Source organism: Nothobranchius furzeri, chromosome 14 (assembly GCF_043380555.1).
Source record: "Nothobranchius furzeri strain GRZ-AD chromosome 14, NfurGRZ-RIMD1, whole genome shotgun sequence".
NCBI classification, from domain to species: Eukaryota; Metazoa; Chordata; class Actinopteri; order Cyprinodontiformes; family Nothobranchiidae; genus Nothobranchius; species Nothobranchius furzeri.
This window is the reverse complement of record NC_091754.1, coordinates 9,916,898-9,940,964: the sequence shown is the minus strand read 5'-3', so window position 1 is coordinate 9,940,964 and position 24,067 is coordinate 9,916,898. Positions and strand designations below refer to the sequence as shown.

Sequence of the window (24,067 nt, the reverse complement as noted above, 5' to 3'; positions counted from 1 at the left end):
ATATTTTTAACATTATAAATCTACCCTCTGGATTAAAGACTGTGTCCAGTACTGTGAAATTGATGTTTTTGTGTATTAAAATAGCTACTCCTCTTTGCCTAGAGTTATAGCAGGCAGAGAACATGCAGGGAAACTCAGGTGTTTTAAGTTCATCTGCGGATGTGGCAGATCTATGAGTCTCTTGTAACAATATTACGTCTGCTTGCACTCTCTTTAGCTGATAAAAAATCTTTAATCTTTTCTCTATGGAGCCAGCTCCATGTACATTCCATGAGACAAATCTTAGTGCACCCATAGATGTGTGTGTGAGTAGCTAAAATATGACGCCTTCATGTGAATAAGATGGAATAAGTATCTAAATGAATAAAATTGTATGTTAATAAATAACAGAAAAGTAAATAATAATAATAATAATAATAATAAAGATCCAACAGTGTTTGTGGTTGTATTATTTGACGCATAAATTATGATATTTACTGTGCTGTGAATTTAATATATCTGTGTGTGTGTGTGTGTGTGTGTGTGTGTGTGTGTGTGTGTGTGTGTGTGTGTGTGTGTGCGTGTGTGTGTCGGGTCTGACGCAGTGTTGGAAAGTTGTGTGGTTACAGGTGTAAAGGTGCAGAAGCAGGTAAAAAGGAAGGGAAAATACAGATACAGGTTAAAAAAGAAGAAAGAACTAAAAAGAAAAGGTGATGGGGTGTGAGGTGGTGATGAACAGGTGATCTTATCATCAACAATACGGATTTAGCAGCTGTTTAATCCTGACGTGATCAAACCCAGTGAATCCTGATAAGAATAATAAATGTCTGTCCTGATGTTGGGCTAATACAGCCAGTCAGTTACTCCTCGCTCCTTGTAAAGCTTATTGTCCACATAAAGCTTATCCACCGAGATGACAGCTCTCTTCCCATCCTGGATAAACTTTTTACGCAGCGGAAAGAGGACCCGGCGCCGATCCAGAATTTCCTTCGGGAACTGATCATTCAAGCTGAAATCTTTCCATTTGAGCTCTCTTCCGTGACTTTTAACAAGATCCTTCTGCTTAAAATGTTCAAATTTAGCCACGATGGGACGAGGTCTTCTGCTGTCCACTCGTCTAGCTCCAAGGCGATGTACCCGGTGAAATGTGATGTTTTTTACCGTTTCTTCGGGTATTTTCATTTGGGTCTGGAGAAAGTTCTTGATTGTATGCTCGCAGTTCTCCGCCCCTCCCGTCTGCTCCGGCAGGCCTGCGAACACCAGATTATCCCTCATGCTACAGGCTAGAGTTAACTGGAAGTTCTTATTTGCAACTTTACATAAATTTGGTTTTGGGAACTTCTTCATAAACTGGCTACAAACATTATACAGTTCACCAACAGCACGTGTCAGGACGAATGACCAAATATCAGCTAGCTTCTGTCTTCAGAGGGGGACCAGGCAGGGATGCCCACTCTCCCCCTCACTATTTGCTATCTTTATTGAACCACTAGCAGCAGCAATTAGGCAAACAACAGATATTAAAGGGATAAAGTGTAAGAAAATAGAACATAAGATCAGTCTTTATGCAGATTATGTTTTACTCTTTCTCCAGAATTCTCAATCCTCTCTCTCCCAAGCAATAGAACTGATAAACTCTTTTTCCAGAGTTTCAGATTACTCTATAAACTGGTTAAAATCCACAGTTCTACCAATTAATTTCTCATTTGTCAATTTGCTTAATACACAATTGGAGTCAGGGAATATCACATACCTTGGAATTAATATCTCTCCCAAGTTAGCAGATCTAACCAAACTAAACTACATCCCACTTTTAAGGAAAGTGGAAGATGATCTTGCAAGATGGAAATCCTTACCAATATCACTCATGGGGAGAGTGGCTACAATTAAAATGATGGTCTTACCCAGAATAAATTACTTATTCTCGATGGTCCCAAACAAACCACCAGCTGACTGGTTTAAATCTCTGGACTCCTCAATCACTAAATTCCTTTGGAAGGATAAACCTCCACGAATTAGCTTAAAAACGCTTCAGAAGACCAAAGACAGAGGAAGACTGGATTTACCCAACTTTTATTATTATTTCTTAGCCAACAGGCTGCAATATATACCAAGATGGTTGCAAGATAACCCACTAGATAGGTCCTGGTTAGATGTAGAACAGACACTTTGCAATACGATAGAGCTTTCAGACTTACCATTTATTAGCTCAAGCATAAGAAAACATGAAAGCTTCAAAAGTATTAGTATCAGCACTTCTCTGACGGCATGGTGGGGGTATCTTAAAATGACAGAGTCTTTACTAGTACCATGCAGACGCACACCTATCTGGAATAATCCTGACATTTTGCAAAACAACAAAATGATGAACCTTCCGGACTGGAAAAATATAGGAATCCTATACCTGGAACACATATATGAAGGATTGGACTTCATTCCATTTAATCAAATAGTCTCCCAATTTGGAATGGATAAGAATAGCTTTCTAGAATATCACCAAATTAAATCTGTAGTCAAACAAAAATTTAAGCTCAATAAAATAGAATTACAAACACCACCAAGGGTATTAGACTTTTATAATCTCAAACCCCCCAAACTACCGTCTAAAGTATATAAGACACTGTCCAAAATAGATGATAAAATTGCAATCCCTATTGAAAAATGGGAGGTGGATCTATCAGTTAGCTTTGACCAGGACTTCTGGTCCCAAACTTGTTTAAAAACTTTTAAAATGATCAGACACCCCAATTTACAATTAATTCAGTACAAAATTCTACACAGAGTACACTATACAGGTCATCGGATGTTCAAGATGGGGTTTGTGTCGTCTGACACCTGTACACACTGCACAAACAACATTCCTGACAATTACATTCATGCACTGTGGTCCTGCCCACCTGTCCAGGAATTTTGGGGTAGAGTATGTGAGGATCTGTCAAAATGTCTGAAATGTCATATCCCAACTTCCCCCTCTCTTTGTTTACTGGGAAACCTGGACGATGTCCCGATTGAAACATCTTTGGTTCACGTGGTTCTGACTGCCATATGCATCGCTAAGAAAACTATCCTCTTGAATTGGAAAAATAGAGAAACTCTCTGCATTAACCAGTATAGAAATCTTTTGTTAGATCATATTGCACTTGATATAGCCTGTGCTTCCACTTCAGATGAATCTCTCTGGGCTCCTTTGATCGGTTCCATCACATAGCGAGGGTGGGGGGCTGTTGATGTTGTCCTGTGGGATGGTGTGGGTGGGGGGGTGTGGGGTCTGAGTTTGGAGTATCCGGATGTTCCCTGGAGGTGGGTTCACTGGGGGTGCCTGGGACTGGGGGGCCGTTGCCCCCCTCTGGAGGTGCTTGGGTTGCCTCGGGGGGTGGACTACTGGCAGTTGTGAGTGGGGCCCCTTGGGGGGCTTGGCGGCGGCCATGGGTCACTGCCTGGCGGCTGCAATGCCCCTGGGCGGGTCTAGGTGGGGGCCTGGGGGCTCGGGTTTTGGGGGTGGCCGGCCCCGTGTGGGGTTCTGGGCGGGGCCTTGGGGGTCAGGTCCTGACATGTATGCTGCCGGGAAGAAGGCAGGAACACGCAGCAGTGCCTGGCCCAGGTTCGGGGGCCTCAGGTAGACCTTGGCTCCTCTGCCGTTCCATCACAGGGGAGGGGGAGGTTCAGGAGGGGGAGGACCCAACCTTACCTGGATGTCCCATGTCTTATATATTCTGGAAGTTGTGCAAATGCAGGGATGGGCATAGATTTTCTGCTGGGGTGGGGCTGGAGTGGTGCCCTTGGACTCCGTGAGGCTCTGTAATGCTGCTGCTTTGGGCCCTGGCAGGATGGGCTGGGGTCTCCATGCCCTGGGTGGCAGTTTGACAACAGAGGTGCCTATTGGGGCCAGTAGGGGAGCTGGCTCCCTGGAGGGCTAAGCCCAGCCAGCCATTCCTCTCCATCCCCGCATATTTCTCTCCTCCGGCTCCCTCACATCATCACACAAACATACACATAGTACCTTGGGGGGTGGGCAAGTCAGGGAGTGCGGGTATGGACCCCATTTCCACATTCCTGTGGCAACCTGCCCCCCAATTTTATTTGCACCTTATACACTTCCACTGACGACATTCCACACAAACACACACTTAGGGCCTTGGGAGTGAGCACATTCAACGGCATTCGGCAGGGGGATATTTCAGCCTCCTCCCGGGAGCCGGTGCCCACTTCCAATTTTAAACTGCACTTAGACACTGATGGCTGAGGGTGTAAGTGGGGTGGTGCGGTGGCACCAGCTGGCATAGGCCGGATGATGCCCGCACTGCCCACTCACCACAGCCATGGAATACACCTCATGATCACACAACACTATATTGGAGCAGGCGGAGGGAGACTAGGGGTCTTAGCCACCTCTGTTGTTGCTAGGCCTCCTGGGGCTGGAGGCTAGGAGGGAGATCTGGCCGTCTGGTTGGGGTTTGGGGTGGTGGGTTGCTGTGCTCAGCGTTGGGCGGGGGAGCCTGCTCATCAGCACCCCAGCAGAAAGGGTCAAACTCTGGTTACTGGTGATGGCTGTACCCAGTGTGCAGCAGTACCGGGACCAGAGTGAAATGGGTGTGTATGGGGAGCATGAGTGGGTGTCCGGCGTGCATTTTTGCAAGTCTTGAGTTGTATGTGCATGTGTGAGCGTGAGGGAGGGAGTGTGTGACTGTGTTTGTGTATGATTGTATATGTCAGGTGGGGCCTTTGACTCCTCCCCTCTCCTGGATCCTCTCTTGACGATATAGATCTTTGTCCCCCCTCCCCCTTTCACACCTGGTGTGAGGGGTTGTGCCATGGTCTGCCTGAGTGTTTGTGGCAACCGGGTCTGGGGGTTTAAGTTTCAGGCATCTGCCTGATAGATCCCGGTGGCTGCCTGGTGGGGTCTGGGTCCCTGGGCTCTGCTGGGTCCCCGGCGGGGGTGGTCGCCCCTGGGTCCCGGGTCGCTGGGTCCCGGGCTCAGCCGGCTAGGGAGTGGGAGGCTGCGGGCGGGCCTGTGGGCTTGCCGCTGATATCTCCCGGGACTCTGCCGGCTGCTGGTTGTGGCCCCCCGGGACGATCCTCTGTGCCTCTCGGGGGGGGGGGCTTCCTGGTTGCAGTCTCCTTGGGGTTCCTGTGTTCTGGGGCAGCGCCTGGATCTCTGGGACTTGGAGCTCCCCCCGTCTCCTGCGCATCTTTGGGGGGCGGATCTGTGGTCCCTCACACTCTAAGTTGGACGCTCCTATAGAGAAACCTTACATAAACAAGCGCGTGTACACACACAGGTGCTCACATGGTGCTTTCAAAAGTATGGGCTTGGGAATGTTAAACACAGGTCTTAAGACTATGGTGGGCACAATGCACTGTGATTTATTATCGTGATTCTTCAGTTAAGCAATGTTGATTATATATTTTCTTCATCAAGTTGACGCAGTTGTTGTATTGTTGTTGTGTCCCTTTTTTTTTGTCTTTTTCTGCAGGTCTAGAAGCAGACTCTTGTTCATTGTTTATTTTTGTGGAACACCCCCCTCCCCCCTCCTCTCTCCCCACCTTTTCTTTTCCTTTCTCTTTCACCTCTGTCTCCGTGTCTGGTCGGAATTACAATGCTTTCAACAACAATAACAATAAAGTTTTAAGTATCAGGCATGACATTAAAAGCAAATGCTTTGATGCTCCACCTGAGAGTAAATCTGTAAGGCTTGTCACCAGCATTCAGACATCAATTCTGCTTGCTTCACAGCCAGACAGGACACAGTAAAAAAAATAAATAAATAAATAAAAATAAAAAATAAATAAGAGGCAAGTTACGGATTGGCCACTCCGACAACTTCTCTAGAACGCTTTGAACTCAAGTTAAGATGCTGTGGGGCATAGTTTTATAATTTGGATGTTTTGATTTATGGTCGAATCAGAATTTGACAACAAAAGGGGATTATACAAGCGCCAACAAAACCACGCCTCGCGTCAGAGCTGGAAGGTTCTGATTGGATCAGAAAAAGGAAATGTGTCATGTGACTTAGCATTACGTTAGATCAGTCTAGTGTAAATATTTAAAGTTATATTACTTATTAAAATACTATCGTAGGATTATAATATCAAGTAATTAATATTCTTATTTCACAGATTGATTGAACATTAGCTTCACATGATTATTTGGACTAACAAAGTTATTTGATTATCATTTAAAGAGAAGAGTTCTGTCTCCTTTATTCTTTCTTGTGCTGTCCGAGGAAGCAACAGATAAGAGCACAGAGCATGAGTGGCCTTGGCCCATATCTTGTAGATTAGGCTTGTGTCAGACACTTGTGTTTCTGCTTGGGCAGAGCAAATAGAGCAGGGCCTTTAGGTCAGAAATGGACAATTCATCTCGCTACATCACCGATTCTGTTCATAACCTTTATGGACAGAATTTCTAGGTGCAGCCAAGGTGTGGAGGGCATCCGTTTTGGTGGCCTGAGGATCAGGTCTCTGCATTTTGCAGATGATGTGGTCCTGTTGGCTTCATCAGAACGTGATCTTTAGCTCTCGCTGGAGCGGTTCGCAGCCGAGTGTGAAGCAGCTGGGATGACAATCAGTTCCTCTAAATCTGAGACCATGGTCTTGATTCGGAAAAGGGTAGAATGCCTTCTCCAGGTCAGGGATGAGGTCCTGCCCCAAGTGGAGGAGTTTAAGTATCTCGGGGTCTTGTGCATGAGTGAGGGAAAACTGGAGCATGAGATCGATAGGCGGATTGGTGCTGCATTTGCCGTGATGCAGGCGATGTTGTCGTGGTGAAGAGAGAGCTGAGTCAGAAGGTGAAGCTCTCGATTTACCGATCAATCTAAGTTCCCACCCTCACCTATGGTCATGAGCTTTGGGTAGTGACCGAAAGAACGGGATCGCGGATACAAGCGGCCGAAATTAGTTTTCTCTGCAAAGTGGCTGGGCTCTCCCTTAGAGATAGGGTGAGAAGCTCGGTCATTCGGGAGGGGCTCGGAGTAGACCCGCTGCTCCTCCACATTGAGAGGAGCCAGTTGAGGTGACTCGGGAATCCGGTCAGGATGCCTCCTGGACATCTCCCTGCATGGTGAGGTTTTTCGGGCACGTCCAACCGGGAGGAGACCTAAAGGTAGACCCAGGACACGCTGGAGGGTCTCTCACCTGGCCAGGGAACAGCTTGGGATTCCCCTGGAGGAGCTGGCCCAAGTGGCTGGGGAGAGGGAAGTCTGGGCCTCTCAACATAGGCTGCTGCCCCCACGACCCACGATAAGCGGATGAAAATGGCTGGAGGGATGGATAATGATATTGATACATACATATATATATATATATATATATATATATATATATATATATATATATATATATATATATATATATATATAAGATTAAATATTAAATGCATATTCCCAATAGGTAGAAAAAAGGAGTGTTGACTTAATATGTGAATAAATTAAGACATTCTTTATTATTTACCCATTTTCAAAATAAACTGTGACACAATAAAGGATTAAAGTCACTTTTCTTTATTGCCCTCCTCTTCTGAGCTCCACATCCTAAACAGACAGTTTATTTCTGAATTATTCATCACAGATTTGCTCTAGAGAAACAATCTTTGATCTTTCACTGTTTCCCAGAGTTTTGGAGTCAAAGTCACTTTGCATAACATTTTTTTGTTTAACACCAGTAGCATTTTACTGCCGTCCATCTCTCAGTGGGGGTTATTTGTTTAGACTCAATATAAACTGTTGGCTGTTTGACTTCAGAACCAAGGGACTGCACGTTGGATCGGTTATGTGTTTGTTTCTAAGCTAACTCCAGGGTCAGCGTTTTAACATGCTGTAAGAGTCTAATGTGGACTTTTTTTGTGTAGATGATAAGAACCCATGCCATTTACCAGAGGCTCCCGGTCCGTGTCGAGGTCTGGTGAATCGCTACTTCTTCGACAGAGAGACACAGCAGTGTAAACGTTTCTTCTATGGTGGCTGTTTCGGCAACGCCAACAACTTCAGGAGATTGCCTGAGTGCCAAGCCAGGTGTCAGAACCCAGGTAGGGGCGGGATGCCAAGCTCTTCTTAATCATAACTGTCCTCTCACTTAACCCTCCCACTGCCTTCATGGGTGACCCCGCCAGGAAAGGGTTAGGGTTGGGGGGGGGCTATCTCCAGCAGTCAATGGGCAATCAGGCGGGGTACACCCTGAACAGAGAGCCAGTCTATCGCAGGGCAACACACACACACACACACACACACACACACACACACACACACACACACACACACACACACACACACACACACACACACACACACACACACACCTAAGGACAATTTAGACTGACCAATTAACCTAACAGTCATGTTTTTGGACCGTGGGAGGAAGCCGGAGCACCCGGAGAGAACAGCAAAGCCGACTCAATGATGCTCAGCTGAGGTGTGCGGTAGACGTTTGAAAATAAAGAAGAACTCACTTTACTGAAACAGTTTCTGTCAACAGCACATTCTCTACAGAAATAAAACCCAAAACAATTAACCTTTTCTTCTGTTTTACACAATAATTTCAAGCTTTCCATTTAATTTATTGGAAAATATGCAGATTAGGACATGTGGAGGCTTCAGATGTTAACTGTTTTCCTTTTTCTTTTGGTTGTTTTATGTTTGATGACCAGTTACTCCAACCGCAGCAACAGGAGACCTCACGTCTCCCAGAATCGTGCAAGCCGTTAATGCAGGTAAACCTGCGCAGCACACATACATCTCCTACTCTGTTTGCTGAAGCATTTCTTTTTTTAAATCTATTGTTTCTGTTCCAGTTCAGGAAAATTATTACAGGTTAGAGTACTTTTTTTAAGTTTTATCTTAACCTTGCATTGGTTTTTGTTTTCTTGTTGCCTGTGTCACAGTTTTTTTCTTTCCTCTTGCTGTCCATCATCTGTCCCTCATTTGTGCATTCACCTGCCCCACGTGAAACACTGGTTCAGTTTTAGATCCTACAGAGAAAATACGGTAAAACAACCCAAAATTAGAGATGATTGAAGCTCTGAGCAGTAAGGGCAGTTCCAGAGGCTTTGTTCGTAGGCCCTGCCCCCTACTGATTCACCTGGACATTTGCACCTGTGTTTGCATCAGTGATTTATTTCCATCATTTTTAGTATTCAGAATGAGCACTAAAATAAGCAATAATTGATACTTGTTCAAGAAATCTAAATGTGATTAAAGGAACATCGTGTCAGATAGGGTATGGCAAGATGGAAACGGTGTTCCAGGACGTACTGAAACCACATGGAACGTTTGATTCGTAACGTTTTAATCAAGACGAGGATGCTGTGTGACTGTTCCACTACGTCACCATTTATTCTGAGATCTCGCTCTTGTTTTGCCCCACTTTACTATTGAAGCTGCTATGATAAAAATTTGTAAAAACAAATTAGACTAAAACCTTTTTTTTCCCATGCCGCTCAACAATATTCCAACAGAGCTATAAATATGTTGTGGAAATTAAAAAAAATATAAGATAAATAAAATTAATAAAGTGGTTCTTGTATTTGTCTAAAAACCTCAAACCGAAACCAACTATTGGACCATCTGGACACTTCCATGCGTCACTCATCACACACTCACGCATTTAGCTACAGAACACCACTGGTGTGAGACGCTCGCAGCTCAATAAGGACAAACAGTCGGCTGCTAGCACTTCAACTTTAGGACAAACTACCCGAGTCACAAAAAGAAAAACACAATTTAAGTCATGGACATCTACAAAAGACGTTTGGACCTAGAAAATGACAACTGGTGTTTTGCACTATCTTTAGTCCGGCAATGCGGGTTTCCGGTTCCGCCGGAAGCGTCTCGGGGAAGATACCCGAGGAGAGGGGTCAGAGTTCTGTGACCACGTTTGCGTTCATTATAACAGCTTTAACCCTCCCACTGTCTTCATGGGTGAACGGAATTGCAGCTTTTTAAGTTCTTTGTTGATGTTGGTGGACATTCAGCAATTTTGGTTTTATCTTATTTTATCAGCATCAAAACCTTCAGGATAGAAAAACTCTCAAGGGTTAAATCAGTAGATAAAGGAAACACAAGCAGCCACATCAGGAAGCAAACAGCAGGATCTGACAGCTAGAGGTGTATATCTGGAGGAGGAGGTGGCTGGTGTAATGCGTAGCAGGTGGGTTGATTAACAGCTGAAGCACAGGCGCGCACAGTTCTCAAAGTGGAGAACTGAAGGGAAAAATTGAGGACATTAGAAAATAAGAGTCTTAAAGTGTCTGCAGCCTGTGGCTCTGGGGCCACAAGTGACTCTGGTTCTTCTCCAGCAGCTCTTTCCAGCATTGACCAAAAATAACACAGAAAATAACTTTTTCTGTTTTTATAATCACAGTTTAAACCAATTCTATGCAAATATGTAATTGTAATCTCTTCTGAATTGTAGTAATTGGTGCAAACAGAATGACCACTTTACCGATTTCTAACTGATCCTTCTTCCTGATAAACATTCTGATCTGTTTCTGAAATTCACCACAAACCAATCTAAACATGTTCAGACAGAACGCCGAAGGGGCGTAAAGAGTTGGTGACAGATTATATCAGATTAATGCATTTTGTAGCTCTGGACAAACTCCATTTACTGGCAGAAATGGTTTTTATGCATGGCTGGACACAAGCGTCCTCTAACAAGGCAAATCAGAACATGTCAGCGTTGAGTCTGCAGGTGAAGTTCTGACACCGGTACCCAGAATGGATGAAAAATAATGACTGAAACTGAGCTCGAGCAGCAGCAGACACCAGCAACACAAAAATGCAGGCGTCTAAATTCACCACTGACACATTCAGTGTTTGTTTTACCTTAGAGACAACAAAATACAAACATCTGTGGAAATATTCAACTTATCTCCTTTACTAATTAGACAAAATACAACCATTACCACATTTCTGTTTCCATATAAAAGATTAAACACTGTTGATTACTTTTGTGGAGTTTAATTAATGTTTTATATTGAAATGATTATTAATGCATTGGCGAAATGGCTTATTGTTATTTTCCAAAGTAATTTACACAAATAGAAAATCTCATCCTGGTCTGTTTTAAGCTCCAGCCTGCAGCAGCTGCAGACACACCAACATTTAAGACTTTTAAAGGTGGTAAATTATGGGCTAATTTGCATAGTGAACGCTCAGAAGATCATTCTGTGTGATTAATTTCAAAATATTAAACCCCTCCTTGAATTATGAAACTGTCATGTCTTCCATACATTAAACAAGACTTGGTGAAAAGGTCACAAGTCCACAACTTTCCTCACTTTGTCTTCATTCTGGAAATATTATGTTTAATTATATTTTTAGACATTTTGAGTTTTTTATGCAAATCAAATGTATTTTACATATCAGGAGGGACCTGTACTGCAGCCAGCCACAAGGGGGCATTACAGTGGCTTTAACTTTGATGTTAGTGCACCTATCTGTTATTATCTGATGTTCCCATCAGCAGCTTTTTGGTGTTTAACCTTTGTTTTCATCAGGTACAAACTCTCCATAAATAACTTTTTATATCAGTTAGTTTTAGTTACAGAAAAAGCTGTGGAGGGACATTTGAATTTTTCATCACCAGTCTGGTCATTTTCCAACCAAAGCGAGCCATTTTCAGATTTCATTTTTACCCAGAGACATATGATCAATGTTCCCCTTTCTCTCTGCAAAGAAAACCTGAAAGATTTGTTGATCAATATGTTTCTTCTTCAGTGAACGTGCCGGCCAGTGAGCCTTTGGTGCATCACAACTCTTCAAATCAAAACGGTAAGAAAAACATGTCTGTTGTCCTTTTTAAAGATCTCGCTCACTGAGATAATGTGTTCTCCAACCCCCCATCACCTGCATATGTCACAGAAGGAAAACAATCTCATAGGGAAATTTGGTTTTCATAGCCTCGCCCACTTTGGCTTCCAACTGTAATCACACGGCTGGGCAAGAGCAGCGTGCGTCTCGGCTAGTAGAACCTAACTGTTCAGGCTTTTGTTGTTTGTGGTGATAACACACAATGTTGCATTTTTTTTACCCAAAACAAAAGAATGAGGCAGCAGAAGAGTCCATTGCTATTGGCCAATCAGAGGAGAGATGTTTGCATATCATGAATGTTAATAAGTCAGACTCATAAGCCGGATGTTTCTACCCGCCATTCCTTCACAACAAATTTCTACCCCCTGAAACGGGAACGCCAGAGCTTTCCACAGAAAACCTCCCATGAGACATTCAATCATACTAGAGGATAAAGAAGCGTTTCATGACTTGCCAGTTACGGATCAGCACCAGAGAATTCTAGAGGGCAATTAAAGATGAGTCTTACACAGCTGACAAGTAGATAAATACATTTTCATATAAGATGTTATTAGCACTCTTGGGTGTTTCACGGTAGTACACTTCCTGCACTTATTACGTTAGTGTGTCATTACAGAAAGTGTTGTTTTCCATCTTGCTGTTATAGTTCTGAGCAACTCATTAAAGGAACGAACGAATGTTCCATTTTTCACTTCATACACACTTCACTGTGATATTGAGATGCTGGTAAATGAAAAATTAGCTTGAGACATTTTTAGAGCGGACTATTTGCTTCTATTTCAGCGTTAGCATTGGTAGCTCAACGTTAGCCTCTAGCTGCTTAAAATAAGAACATGTCGTGGCTTCTTAGGAGTACAAGAAATAACTTCTGGGTAGCTTTTGTTTACTGGCTTCGGAAAGTTTTGCCTGCCGACGTCAAATTTCTGTTATGAAACCACAATTATGAACCAGTTGCGTCATGATGTGTTAGCTCAGTGCAGACTCGGCAACCTCACAAACTCAGAGTGTAAACATGACTGTGTCTCATTTTCATTATTATTTTTAATTAATTAATTAATTAATTAATTAATTAATTAATTAATTAATTAATTAATTAATTAATTAATTAATTAATTAATTCTTTATTTATTTATTCCTTATTTAACCAGGAAGGTCCCATTGAGATTAAAAACCTCATTTTCAAGGGAGTCCTGGCCAAGAGGCAGCAAAAGTTACAGTTATACATTTTTCAGTTACACAGTTGTACAAAGTTACAGAAGACAGTTGCAACACATTTTTTTTCGAAAGCAGAAAACCTGACAACCCCCTAGCCAGCTGAGATGAAATCTGTTTCATTGTAACCTTCCTTCCAACATGATTGAGACAGACTGTTTTGTGATTATTTCACAGCAGAATTCTTACAAACTGCACCTTTATGTGTTTCAAAGAAACACAAAAGAGGCTTTTAGTAGAACTCAGAACTAGAACTTACATTTTCGCTGCTAACTGCTGATGTCAAAAGCAAAACTCTGGAACAAAGCTAGAGCTGGTGCTTAGTCTGTCCTTGCAGAGTGGGGGAAAGAAACATTAAATGCTGAATCAATTATGCATAATTAAATGGCTCATCGTGCCCTCCCAGTAGCAATGAGCCCATGCCAAATTCTTAAATAAGTTCTGGAATAAACTCAGACCTCAAAGTGGGGAGGCCATTTATGAGAGCGGTGATGGGTGCCAGAAGTGTTTTAAAAACGTCGAGGTGCAGTGATGCATGGATGGTCGACAGCTTGTAGAATTGCTTTTGTTGTGAGGAGCAAAGGGCAGAAACGGAGTGCATCAGAGTCTCGCTCTTGCGTCCGATTTGTCACAAAGAACCACTCATTCATTTTCTGTGTGTTAGCTGGGAGGCAGCGTATATCCTAGCTGTCACGCGGCAAGGCTGCTTTCTGCTGCAGCAGGGGAGCACAGGGAGAACTGGGCCCACCTCCCTCAAACCAGTAAGAGGTATAACTCAAAAAATTCAATTTCACTCATGTCACAGAATATTGAGAGGGAAAGATGGAGGACCATCAGCCTCCAAGATTTCTGCTCTTTGTAAGGTTTCTTCTTCATTTCCCTAATTTCTTTGAAGACATTTTCATTGTTTGATAATGGGGGTGTGGAACATTTGGCATGTATGTAGGTTTCAAATTAAAGGGAGGTTATTGTTAGCATGTGGAAGCCAAACACTGACATCTTGTGGCGAAACAATAAAACACAAATTTTGGCTTTTGCTGTCATGTTAAATCTAGTTTTATTAATGTTTATTGTTTTACTTGATCAAGCATTTCAATAAATAAATAAAAAACTCAACCTTTCAATAAACACAGGAAACAAGACAAACCAATCACAGACTTCCTTACCGCCCAAAGGATGGAATATTTTATTGGATTTAAACTTTTATTTGAAAACAGACATTTCACACTAACAGAGATCAGCGCCTGTCAGCTAACAGGAAAAAGTTTGAATAAACGAAAATGATTGTTTTTCATCCTCATCTTTAAGGTTTGTCACCAGCGATCCTTTCTCCATTAAAGTCCATCTCTTGGTAGATGAAAAACGTTGACCATCAAGTTTCTTGCCCATCGCTTACACACCTCATCACTGCATCTGCAGATGTCACAACTCAGTTCGGCTTCCATGATGCTCCGCTGGTTCTGATCACAGCTGTGAACTAAAGTCAGCATCTCACTGGAAACAAGCAGATGCTGAGAACAAAGGTCAGGGATAAAGTTCTGCAGAAATATAGACTAGGGTCAAGTTATAAAACGTAAAAAAAAAAAACCTCATCCCACCGAGCTCAGGCAGAGCCATTTGATGAAATGGAAGGATACATTTCACCATCACAAACCTGTCAAGCACCAAATCAACAAAGAGGCCATTCATCAGACAGATAAGGAGGGTCGAAGCAAACTGAACAAAACAGATTAGAGCGGCTGTCCGTGGGTTCAGGTGCCCACGCTACTGAAGGAAATAAAATCAGAAATAAAAGGTTTCATAGTTGATAAAAAGCATATGAGATCTGGGAAGCATGGACAGATGAGGGAATGAAACCTTTCGATCACCATGGAAACTGCCACATGTGGCTCACATCTTGGGCACCCCCCACACAGGGAAGCGTAGTGGTGGCAGCATCACGCTGTGGTATTGTGCCCATCTGCATGGCTGAGAGTATTGATCAGAACCAGAGCAAAGGAAAAGGTTTCAGTCCGAGGCTAGGATTCAGTCAGGAAGAAGATGATCTCTGCAGCTCGGGGTGAATTTAACCGTCTGAGTAAATAATAAACAGCATATAACAAAATAAACAAACAAATAATAAACAGCATATAACAAAATAAACAAACAAATAATAAACAGCATATAACTAAATAAACAAACAAATAATAAACAGCATATAACAAAATAAACAAACAAATAATAAACAGCATATAACTAAATAAACAAACAAATAATAAACAGCATATAACAAAATAAACAAACAAATAATAAACAGCATATAACAAAATAAACAAACAAGAATCACACATTCAGATTGAAAATGACCTCCATATTTGTTTTCTATCCTGGTTTAGCTCTATGAACCTTCTCACACCCTGAAAGTATTTCTTTACATGATGATAAATCACTCAAAACCACGTTAATAGGAAAAGGCTGTGCGTTTCATTTCCTGGTGACGTGATCAAAGATGAAAGCTTGCAAGACCTCATGGGAAAATACAGAAACAAATCTTTCTTTTTCAGTGTGAGAGGCTACAGAAGAATAGCTTTGCCTGTCAGACTGAAAGTTGTGATGAAGCAAACAGTCATCAATCGACTCTTTCTCATGTGTGGCAGAAGTGTGGTGTATTTTAGGGTTTTGTCCATTAAATAAATGCTTTTATGATTGTGATTTGTAGACATGAGTCCTTCAGAGGTTTGCTTGAGTCCAATGGTTGACGGGCCGTGTGCCGGGTCAGAGAGAAGGTTTGGATTCAACCCAAAAACCAAGAGATGCCAGATGTTCATGTACAGCGGCTGCGGAGGAAACGGGAACAACTTCAGATCTCGCAAAAGCTGCTATCACAAGTGCATCAAAAGCCAAAAGGGTATCCATGGAGAGCTACTCAATCATTAACAAAAACAGAAAATGTGATTTTGTTGCTTTCAGCTTACAGCACTCAGTCACAAAGAATGTGTAGTGATTTTGAATCCTCTTCTTCAGAGCTGTTGATGGAAACTTGTCTTTATGTGAACTCCTGTTGCAGGTCACAAAGGGAAGATGATCCGAATAAGGAAGAAGAACATGGACAACGTTTTAAACCGCTCAGTCTGAACACAGCATGAATCCTGCTGTGCAGAAACTTGTATTATATTGAGCTTGTAAAATATGAATGCATTACATTTATTTGCAAAGCTCCTTTTAAACTCAGCTCTTTAAAAATCTGGCTCCTTAATGCCAGGCAGCAGCTTAACCTGAAGGGTTTCATGTAGAAGGCGGAACTAGAAACTTCTTGTTATTAGGTAGCTGGAGCTTCAGATCATGACTGCACTGGTGGCTTTCTGATCAAAGTTTATTACTTCAGTTTAAATTTTGCGTCCTCAATAACTCCAGCAGCTGCATCACTGCGTGGTATGACAACCGTACACTTCTAAATATTGTATAAAACCAGTAAGAAGATCACCAGAACTCGACCCACCCTCAGCAGACCGCCCACACTCAAGACAGATGTGGAGATGCACTGATTTTGGTTTTTAGAGTCAACACCAAATTCTTGTACAGCACAGACCAGTCAATTCCAGTTTGTGTGATTCCAAATTTAAGATCCATCCATCCATTTTTTTTCTGGGTTTGGGTTTTGGGGGCAGCAGCCTAAGTAGAGAGGTCCAGACTTCCCCCTCCCCAGCCACTTGGGCCAGCTCCTCCAGGGGAATCCCAAGCTGTTCCCTGGCCAGCCGAGAGACATAGTCCCTACAGCGTGTCCTGGGTCTTCTTTTAGGTCTCGGAAAACCTCACCAGGGAGCCATCCTAACCAGATGCCTGCTTGTATCCGCAACCTCGTTCTTTCAGTCACTACCTAAAGCTCGCGACCATAGATAAATAATAGTCTGGCCATGACCCACTGAGAGAGCTCAGCCATGGGGCAGAATCTACGGTTGTCTTTCAAGCTGTCTACGCATGCAATTGGTCAACGCTAGGACCAATCAGAGCAACGGACGAGTGGGCAGTCCACCATAGAAGAAGAAGAAGCAAAACATCCCTTTGTTGAAATAAATGACTGAAGTTCCTCTATCTGTTCATGTCTTGTGGAAAAGCCCAAGTCGATGAGAGCTGATGCCAAAGCCATTTCAAATGAGTACAGGTCCTGAGCAGACGCCATTTTTGTAGTTTTTCTCCATTGCAGCTCTGGCCCTCAGCAAACCGAGTGCTGTGATTTGTTTGGTCCAATGGTAGACCAGCTGAGGCTCAAATGTAGCATGACTAGACCAACCTGCAGAGCTAAATCTTTTGTTATTGCTACGGTTTGTGTAAACATCTAGTTTATAACACCAATCCTCTTTCCAATCAGCAAATTATTTTTTTTGCTGTTGTGGTTTTAGAAGTCTGATTCCTAAACAGCTGTAAGCAGTTAATGATAATTAAAATCTCATGGTGATTGTGTTTTCTTTTCGTATACATTTTCCTTGTTGATTTTTATATTGTTTATATTATAACGTTTACTTGTGGGGTTTTTTTTGCATTAATTGTGGGCCAAAGAATTTCGTTGTAAAGGAAAACATGTATTTTTTTGTGTGCATATGATAATATGTTTTGAAACTAAAAATTCTAAACAAAGAACTGTTTCTGGCAGTGATTTAAATGGTTTTGATTTATGTAGAGAACAAACTGCTTTTGGTCGGCTTTAGAGTAACTGAATTAAAATAATGGTACTTCTTTCTGGTACAGAATTGTTATTCACATTATTTTAATTTCTGTGAGACAAGAAATCTTGTTTTATGTTTGCTATGTGATTTGTTTTTACACAAATATAAGATATTAATTTCATACTGTTAATATTAGAAACAGTGCTGCCAAGCTTCTCTAAATCTGCTTTATATTTACTGTCTTTGCATATTACAGCTGATGTTTTTATTTTGGTAGTCATTGATCATCCTAGAAAACAAAATTAATTTGATGCTCAGGTAAAATATATTTATATATTTTTTTCAATTCTGACCTGTCCGGGATTTATTCAAGACCAACATAATGAAGAAGTGATGCTTGTTGTAAAAAGAGAACCACGAGGGGGCAGTGTTGCACAAAGTCGTTTAATCTCAATGCAATACCTGAGTGTAAAGCATCTGAGAATAAAATAGCTGTTTTGTTTTATTTGATGTGTAATTTTCAACACAGAGACAATGACTTTTCTCTGTATTTAGGTAATTCGCCCATCAAAACGTGTTCAACGGTTCTAAGACTAATTCTATCTCAGCAGAATTATAAAGTCACATATAATTTGAGTGATAAAGTCCGTAAATGTATCATTTTTTACTATATACTTAGAGAACTGTCAACTTGTGGCGTTTTAAATACTAGACTGAGTTTAAAAAAACGAGAAATAAAATCTACTTATAATTGTGCACATCCAGTGTGGAAACATGATTTGTTTTATTTTATTTGACTGAATAAACTGCAGTTTTATTACATAAACGTATCGGTGCGTGGAGCGTGGGGATAGTGCGCTGTGTCAGGGTCGCAGCAGCTTCCAGCTCCTCAGCCGTGGGCTCGTTTGTGATGTAACAGGAAGTAGTGGGTTGGTTTCCAGCGTCAGGCTGACAGCCGCTTCAGATGCGCTCATTGCGCGCCGGAGATCCGCTCTGATCGCCTCCCTGCGCAACAGCCGAAGCCTCGGAGGAGCTTCTGAGGAGAAATCCCCCCGAAGGCGTTCAGAGATCCAATCCCCTGCTGCTGCAGGTAGGAAGCGCAGACGAGTGCGTCTTTGCGCTGCGCTGTTTCCACGTTCCCCAGCAGCCTGGTGTCCATTAGATCTCAGTGCTGAGTTATTAAGGTCAGCTCAATCTGCACGGGTTTCATGAGCACCACACTGATGTGGTCTAGATCCGTTTTGAACGTTTAGACTAGAGCTGCATAACTGGATCCAGTCGGTCCGCATTGTTCTGGGTGTGTGGGAAGTGGACCCAGACGACTGTTTTTGGGTGGGATTCGGGCAGAACTGGACAGTTCACATTTAGGGGTAATGCTCATGAGGTGTGGGACTCACCGTGTGTGGTTTTGGAAGTGCGCGTTGTCGGTACCAGTGCGTTAACTGTGGGCTTTTACATCTCATTCAGATGGTGAAAAACACGCAGGATTCCTACCATTTAATGTTTTTACGCTCCGTTTCTTTTGGGTTGTATCAGACTGGAAACAATCCAGTCAGAAATCCACGCGCTGCTGACCCGGCTCAGGGATTTCTCCTGGTCTAACCAGACCTGTCCTACCATCCAACACATCTCCAGATCACCACGGAGGGCTGGGAGTGGGCTCCTCGCGTTGATCAACCCGGAGAGCAGCGATGCGTTCGGCTCTCAGCCTTTAGTTCCAGCCTGGTCCACTGGTTGCTAAATCATCTGCATGGTTACATAAGCAGCAGATTTGGACATGCTGGAAGTTTGTGGGCTGGACTGGACCCATGAAAGGATGATGATGGTGATGATGGTTCTGTGTAGGAGGATGCTATACCTGCTGTACATACAGGTGACATCATTAGATCTAAGTTTGTCTCTATTACATGGAATATACTGGTTTTTAGCTGCGTCACGTAGGCGGATCTGTGAATTTTATGATTTACTGCATGTTTATACAGCTTAATCCTAAAACCAACATTTACAGCCGAATGAAGTTAGGCTACACTGTAATCCTGAATTAGTTGAGTTTACTAGAAACCTCTTCCCTGAAACCACATTTGGAAACTAAACATTGCCATAAACACTATTTAGTAATTTCCAAAAATAGTTATCTTCATTGGTTGGATGAATTATCTAAAACATAAAGGCATGATTGAAAACGAATTCAATAATTGTAACAATAGAATTGAATATTAAAATTATCTTTATAAGCTATTAGGACCCTACATAATTTTTTTTATTTATTTATCTTACATGATTATATATTTTTTTCTGTACAATGTTTTTTTTCTTAACCTATACAATTTACATAGCTATATTCTTGGATATTGCTAAATAAAAACTAAAATATAATTGACAGATCCAGTGCTTTGTTAAAGATGTAGTTCACAGAAAAAGCACTTTGATTATTTTTGATTATAATTTGGTCGCTCAGAATTTTTCATGCAGACTGGACATGAAAGTCGTCTCCTACACCTATCCCTGCATTAGATTCTGATAGAAAATAAACACATTACCTCAAATTATTGTTTATAATAAAGGAAGTTGCATGTTCTTCCTTTTAAAAATTAAGGAACTCCAAATATGGAAATACAATTCATGCTATATTTCATATTAAATCATATGAAAAGTAATATTCCAGATTCATATAAATTGGACAATTGGACATCCCTGCCTATTTGACACCTTTGAGTGGTGTCAACATTTATTTTGAAAACTTAAATTGTGATTTAATGAAACAGGATTTTGTGTTGATTTTCAGTAAAGAAACCGGTAGATTTAGAAGTTTTAGCTTCTAAACCTAAACTTTACCAAACAGCAAATGATACAAAGTAATGTTTTCACCTTCAGGCATTTTGTTTTTCTAGCTTCTTTTATGATCCACCTCACAAGCATGGAAGCTTGTTTGTAACTGAACAACTCCATGACGCTTGCTGTGGGTTTATGGCATCTCATATTCATGTGAGAACAGCCTAGAAGTGAGAGTTTATTTGAACAAACGGTGTCATATTTCAACCAGGTGTAACCCTTTCAAGGAAGGATCCCCATTTCGTGACTTTGTTTTTTTTATTCTCGGGGGTTGAGGTCCAAACCGTCAGAGGAGAACTCCTGCTTACCCACGAGTGCAGTGTTAAATCTTTGCTTCAGATTAGAAAAACAATGGCTAAAACAATTCCATTCTCCAGATATTCAGAGTGGTTCATGCACTTTGCTTTTCCATGAATTTCAAATTTCATATTTATTGAGAAAGAACTGTTGTAAAATTCAGCCAGACAGTAGCTAACTACACAGTTAATCTCTGCGGCTAACAGCCACAGTGATTAACTTCTAAACCTTTGAGATTAGAGTTGTTGGCAGAAACACATTTTAACCAGTGAGGAAATTCATTAGTTTTGGTTTTAGAATGGCTGATTTTAATGAAGTCTGTGAACTCTGATTATCTTTGAGTTAAAGCAACACTTAATAAGTTTCCCACTTCTCCCTCCTATGGGTTGAAAATGGAATTACAACTGTGAACAACAGTGAAGCAGCCTGATACTACACTGCCCACACAAGTCCCGTAGCAACAAAGCCAGGTCACCATCAGTCTGAGATTTTGTAGCCTCCTTTAGCTCCCTCGAATGAGTGTAAGCTGCACGGATGTTCACTCAGATTTTAGCTTTATGTTTTGCCTCCAAAAACATTAGTCTCCTACTTTTCCTTTCAGGCTCCACCATGCCAACATAAAAGCTAAATTCTTCTTTTTTTTCGTAAGCATTTTGTTGGCGGTCAGCAGACAGAAAATGCTAACTGATAGTCTTTATATGAGCTATCGACACAGTAAATAGCTATTGCAGTAAAGCAGGTAGAGACCTCCCACTAGTGGTTCTACCCAAACCACAATGCTGCTAAGTGCAGTTTCTAGTCCGCAGAAGGCTACAGGGTGCTGTCCAGTGTGAAGTTCCTCAAGTGTAGGCTATGGCTAAAAACCACTAAAACCAGTTTGAAAGCAATAGCTGAAAGTGTTAAAAAAAACTCATTGGTGTTGCTGTAAGACTGAAGAAATACATTTGTGAGCTTTTGGATCCAGAATGGCTTATTTCAGTGAAGTCTATCCAGTCTGAGCATCTCTGACTTAAGTTTATCGTAATAAAAAGGCATCATCAGTGGAGCCCAGATAGCGTGATTCACAAGATTCGCTATCTCAATTTGAAAGGAAAAACTTAGTTTCTCCAAAGACAGAAACCGTTCCTCATTATGCAAACTTGTCTGTACTTGTGTACTCACGTCCTTGTGAAACGTCTTCAACGGTGGCCCAAGGACTGTTCCAGTCCTGAGTGTGCATCATGGCAAGTTCGCTCAAACTTCCTGGATGCGTTCTAGCTGCGCCCATTGTATCAAGGATGCATCAATGCATATTTTGCAGCCATGGGGCAGCAAGGTATCCCACAATGCAGTGCATCGCAACCGTTATACTCCGAACATCATCTAATAACTGTAGAATTTTATTTCAGAAATACTAATAAATAAATATTTAGTTGTCTTACTGTATTGTGTGTGAACCGTAAAAATTGCTGTGTGTATTGGGCTTTTAATTTTCACAATCCCTCAACACGCTAATTAGCTAACTCACTATCAAAATGAAAGCATAGTAGCTCTGTTTTGAAGAAAATATATTGTGTATTAATCTAATAGCTGAAAATGCTGTTAATGTATCAGTTTTGATCAAAAGTGAACAGATTCTAATACAATAATATGTTTTTGTTGTTAATTTGTTATTTTAGGAACAAAGTGGACTTTTATTTTTATGTCGGGTCATTTAATCCTAGCTAGAAACAAGCAACGCTTGTTGCCATGACACAATGGAGAACGGTTCTGTTCCAAATGCCGTCCTCGTCCTCCAGTACTCGGTACAAACGGACTTTCTGGTGTCCTTGCCAAGAACATACTTGTACACAAGAACTTACTAGCGTCTTTGAGTATTGAGAAATGGCCAGGGTTAACGTACTCAGACTTATTCAGCTTTCTGGAAGGCCTAGGTCTGACTCCTGATATTGTGGGATGTTGTTAATGAACTGGTCTAGTGTGAAACACATTTGAAGAATGTTTCTGTTGGTCAAATGGTTTTATTTCTGCAACTTAATCATTTTTCTTACATGAAGCAGCTGCACATGAATCATGTTTCTTTCCTATAAATAAGCTTTTTAAAAATATGTTGCCAAATCTGTGATTCTGCATCAGTTTGGATTCCTAGAACACTTTGTTTTGCCCTCTCTGATCGACCTGAGCCTACATTCAACACATTTGGTGTGTGTGAGCCCCACATTCACCCCTCAGACTATTATGTGGAGACTTTACTGCCCATGTCAGGAAAGCAGCTGTTAAATGTGAGTGAGACAAAGGTCTTGGCTCGCTGCTCCCAAAGCTCGTGAATTCTTCACTGTGCCATGGATTTTTGTTGCTAAAGCTCTGGACTTTTAGGAGGAATCCCATTCACACGGAGAGCTCAGCAGCTCCACCGTCCAACAGGAAAAAGATTAAAGTTTTGCTGCTTGCGTCGTCGAATCAAACCCATTAAATTACTGCTGGCGACTGGAAAGACCCCCCACTAATCAGCCACAAGAATAATGATACTTCTCACAAATATCAGCCCCTCATAAATCATCCAGACATATTGATTCCTATTGTTTTAGTATTTTTCCATCTTTGAAACTGTTAAATGTTCCTTTCTGTCTCCTGATGTTATCAAATGAGTAAAAACACAACAAAGTGACGCTCCTCCTGGGGTTCAGGGATGTGAAACCTTTGGAGGTGATTTTCCTTTCATGCATTATGAAGGATAATTTCTCCCCTGATTTAATTTTAGCTCAGATGGACGCTGTAGTGGGCTGCTGTCGTCAGCTCGGCCTGAGTGTGGTGACTTTCTCTGAGCTGGAGTACTTTATGACGTATGGGAAGTACCACAAAGAGACTTTTAACACACAAGTGAAAGTATGGCACAATTAGCTGATTTCATTTAGCTCTTCAGGGGACTAGATTTATGTTTCACTGATGTTTCACTGTTTATGTCTTCTTGAGCTGAAACACTTGAAACTTGCATCTTTTTTGCATCATGTGACGCTGCGAGCAAACGTCTGTCTCTAATTATCCAACTTATTCTATTGTGAAAATGTGAGTAATCTTATTGTGAAGCTCAGGAGGCTGCAAGCTGTGTCCTAAATGTATCTTACTTAATACTTATCTTAATTGCTTTCAGTAAAATGCATAAATGTCTTTGTGCCCTTTCGTTTCTTTAAGGAAATAAGCTGCTTCTCTGCAATTACTTGTTTTCTCCTTTTCACCACCATATTAGTTTTCATTTCAGTTCCAGCTGGCACCCATACATGCCTCCAAAAGCCAGCGTTCAGTTGTAGGACTGTTATCCAA

At 41.7% G+C, this 24,067-nt stretch overlaps 2 protein-coding genes across 2 annotated transcripts in view; both read left to right on the top strand.

Annotated features, from left to right (window-relative positions):
* tfpia (tissue factor pathway inhibitor a) overlaps positions 1 to 16,305 on the top strand; it is a 39,598-nt gene extending 23,293 nt beyond the window's left edge. Inside the window, exons 3-7 of the mRNA XM_015976971.3 lie at positions 7,826 to 8,002; positions 8,621 to 8,683; positions 11,691 to 11,744; positions 15,694 to 15,882; positions 16,042 to 16,305. Of these exons, the coding sequence (XP_015832457.1) occupies positions 7,826 to 8,002; positions 8,621 to 8,683; positions 11,691 to 11,744; positions 15,694 to 15,882; positions 16,042 to 16,109 (551 nt within the window). The 3' untranslated portion in view covers positions 16,110 to 16,305. The remainder of the gene's footprint in view (positions 1 to 7,825; positions 8,003 to 8,620; positions 8,684 to 11,690; positions 11,745 to 15,693; positions 15,883 to 16,041) is intronic.
* A 2,232-nt stretch (positions 16,306 to 18,537) lies between these two features.
* Positions 18,538 to 24,067, top strand: part of calcrla (calcitonin receptor-like a) — a 44,302-nt gene continuing 38,772 nt past the window's right edge. Inside the window, exon 1 of the mRNA XM_015976970.3 lies at positions 18,538 to 18,728. The gene's annotated coding sequence lies outside the window, so the exon portion shown is untranslated. The remainder of the gene's footprint in view (positions 18,729 to 24,067) is intronic.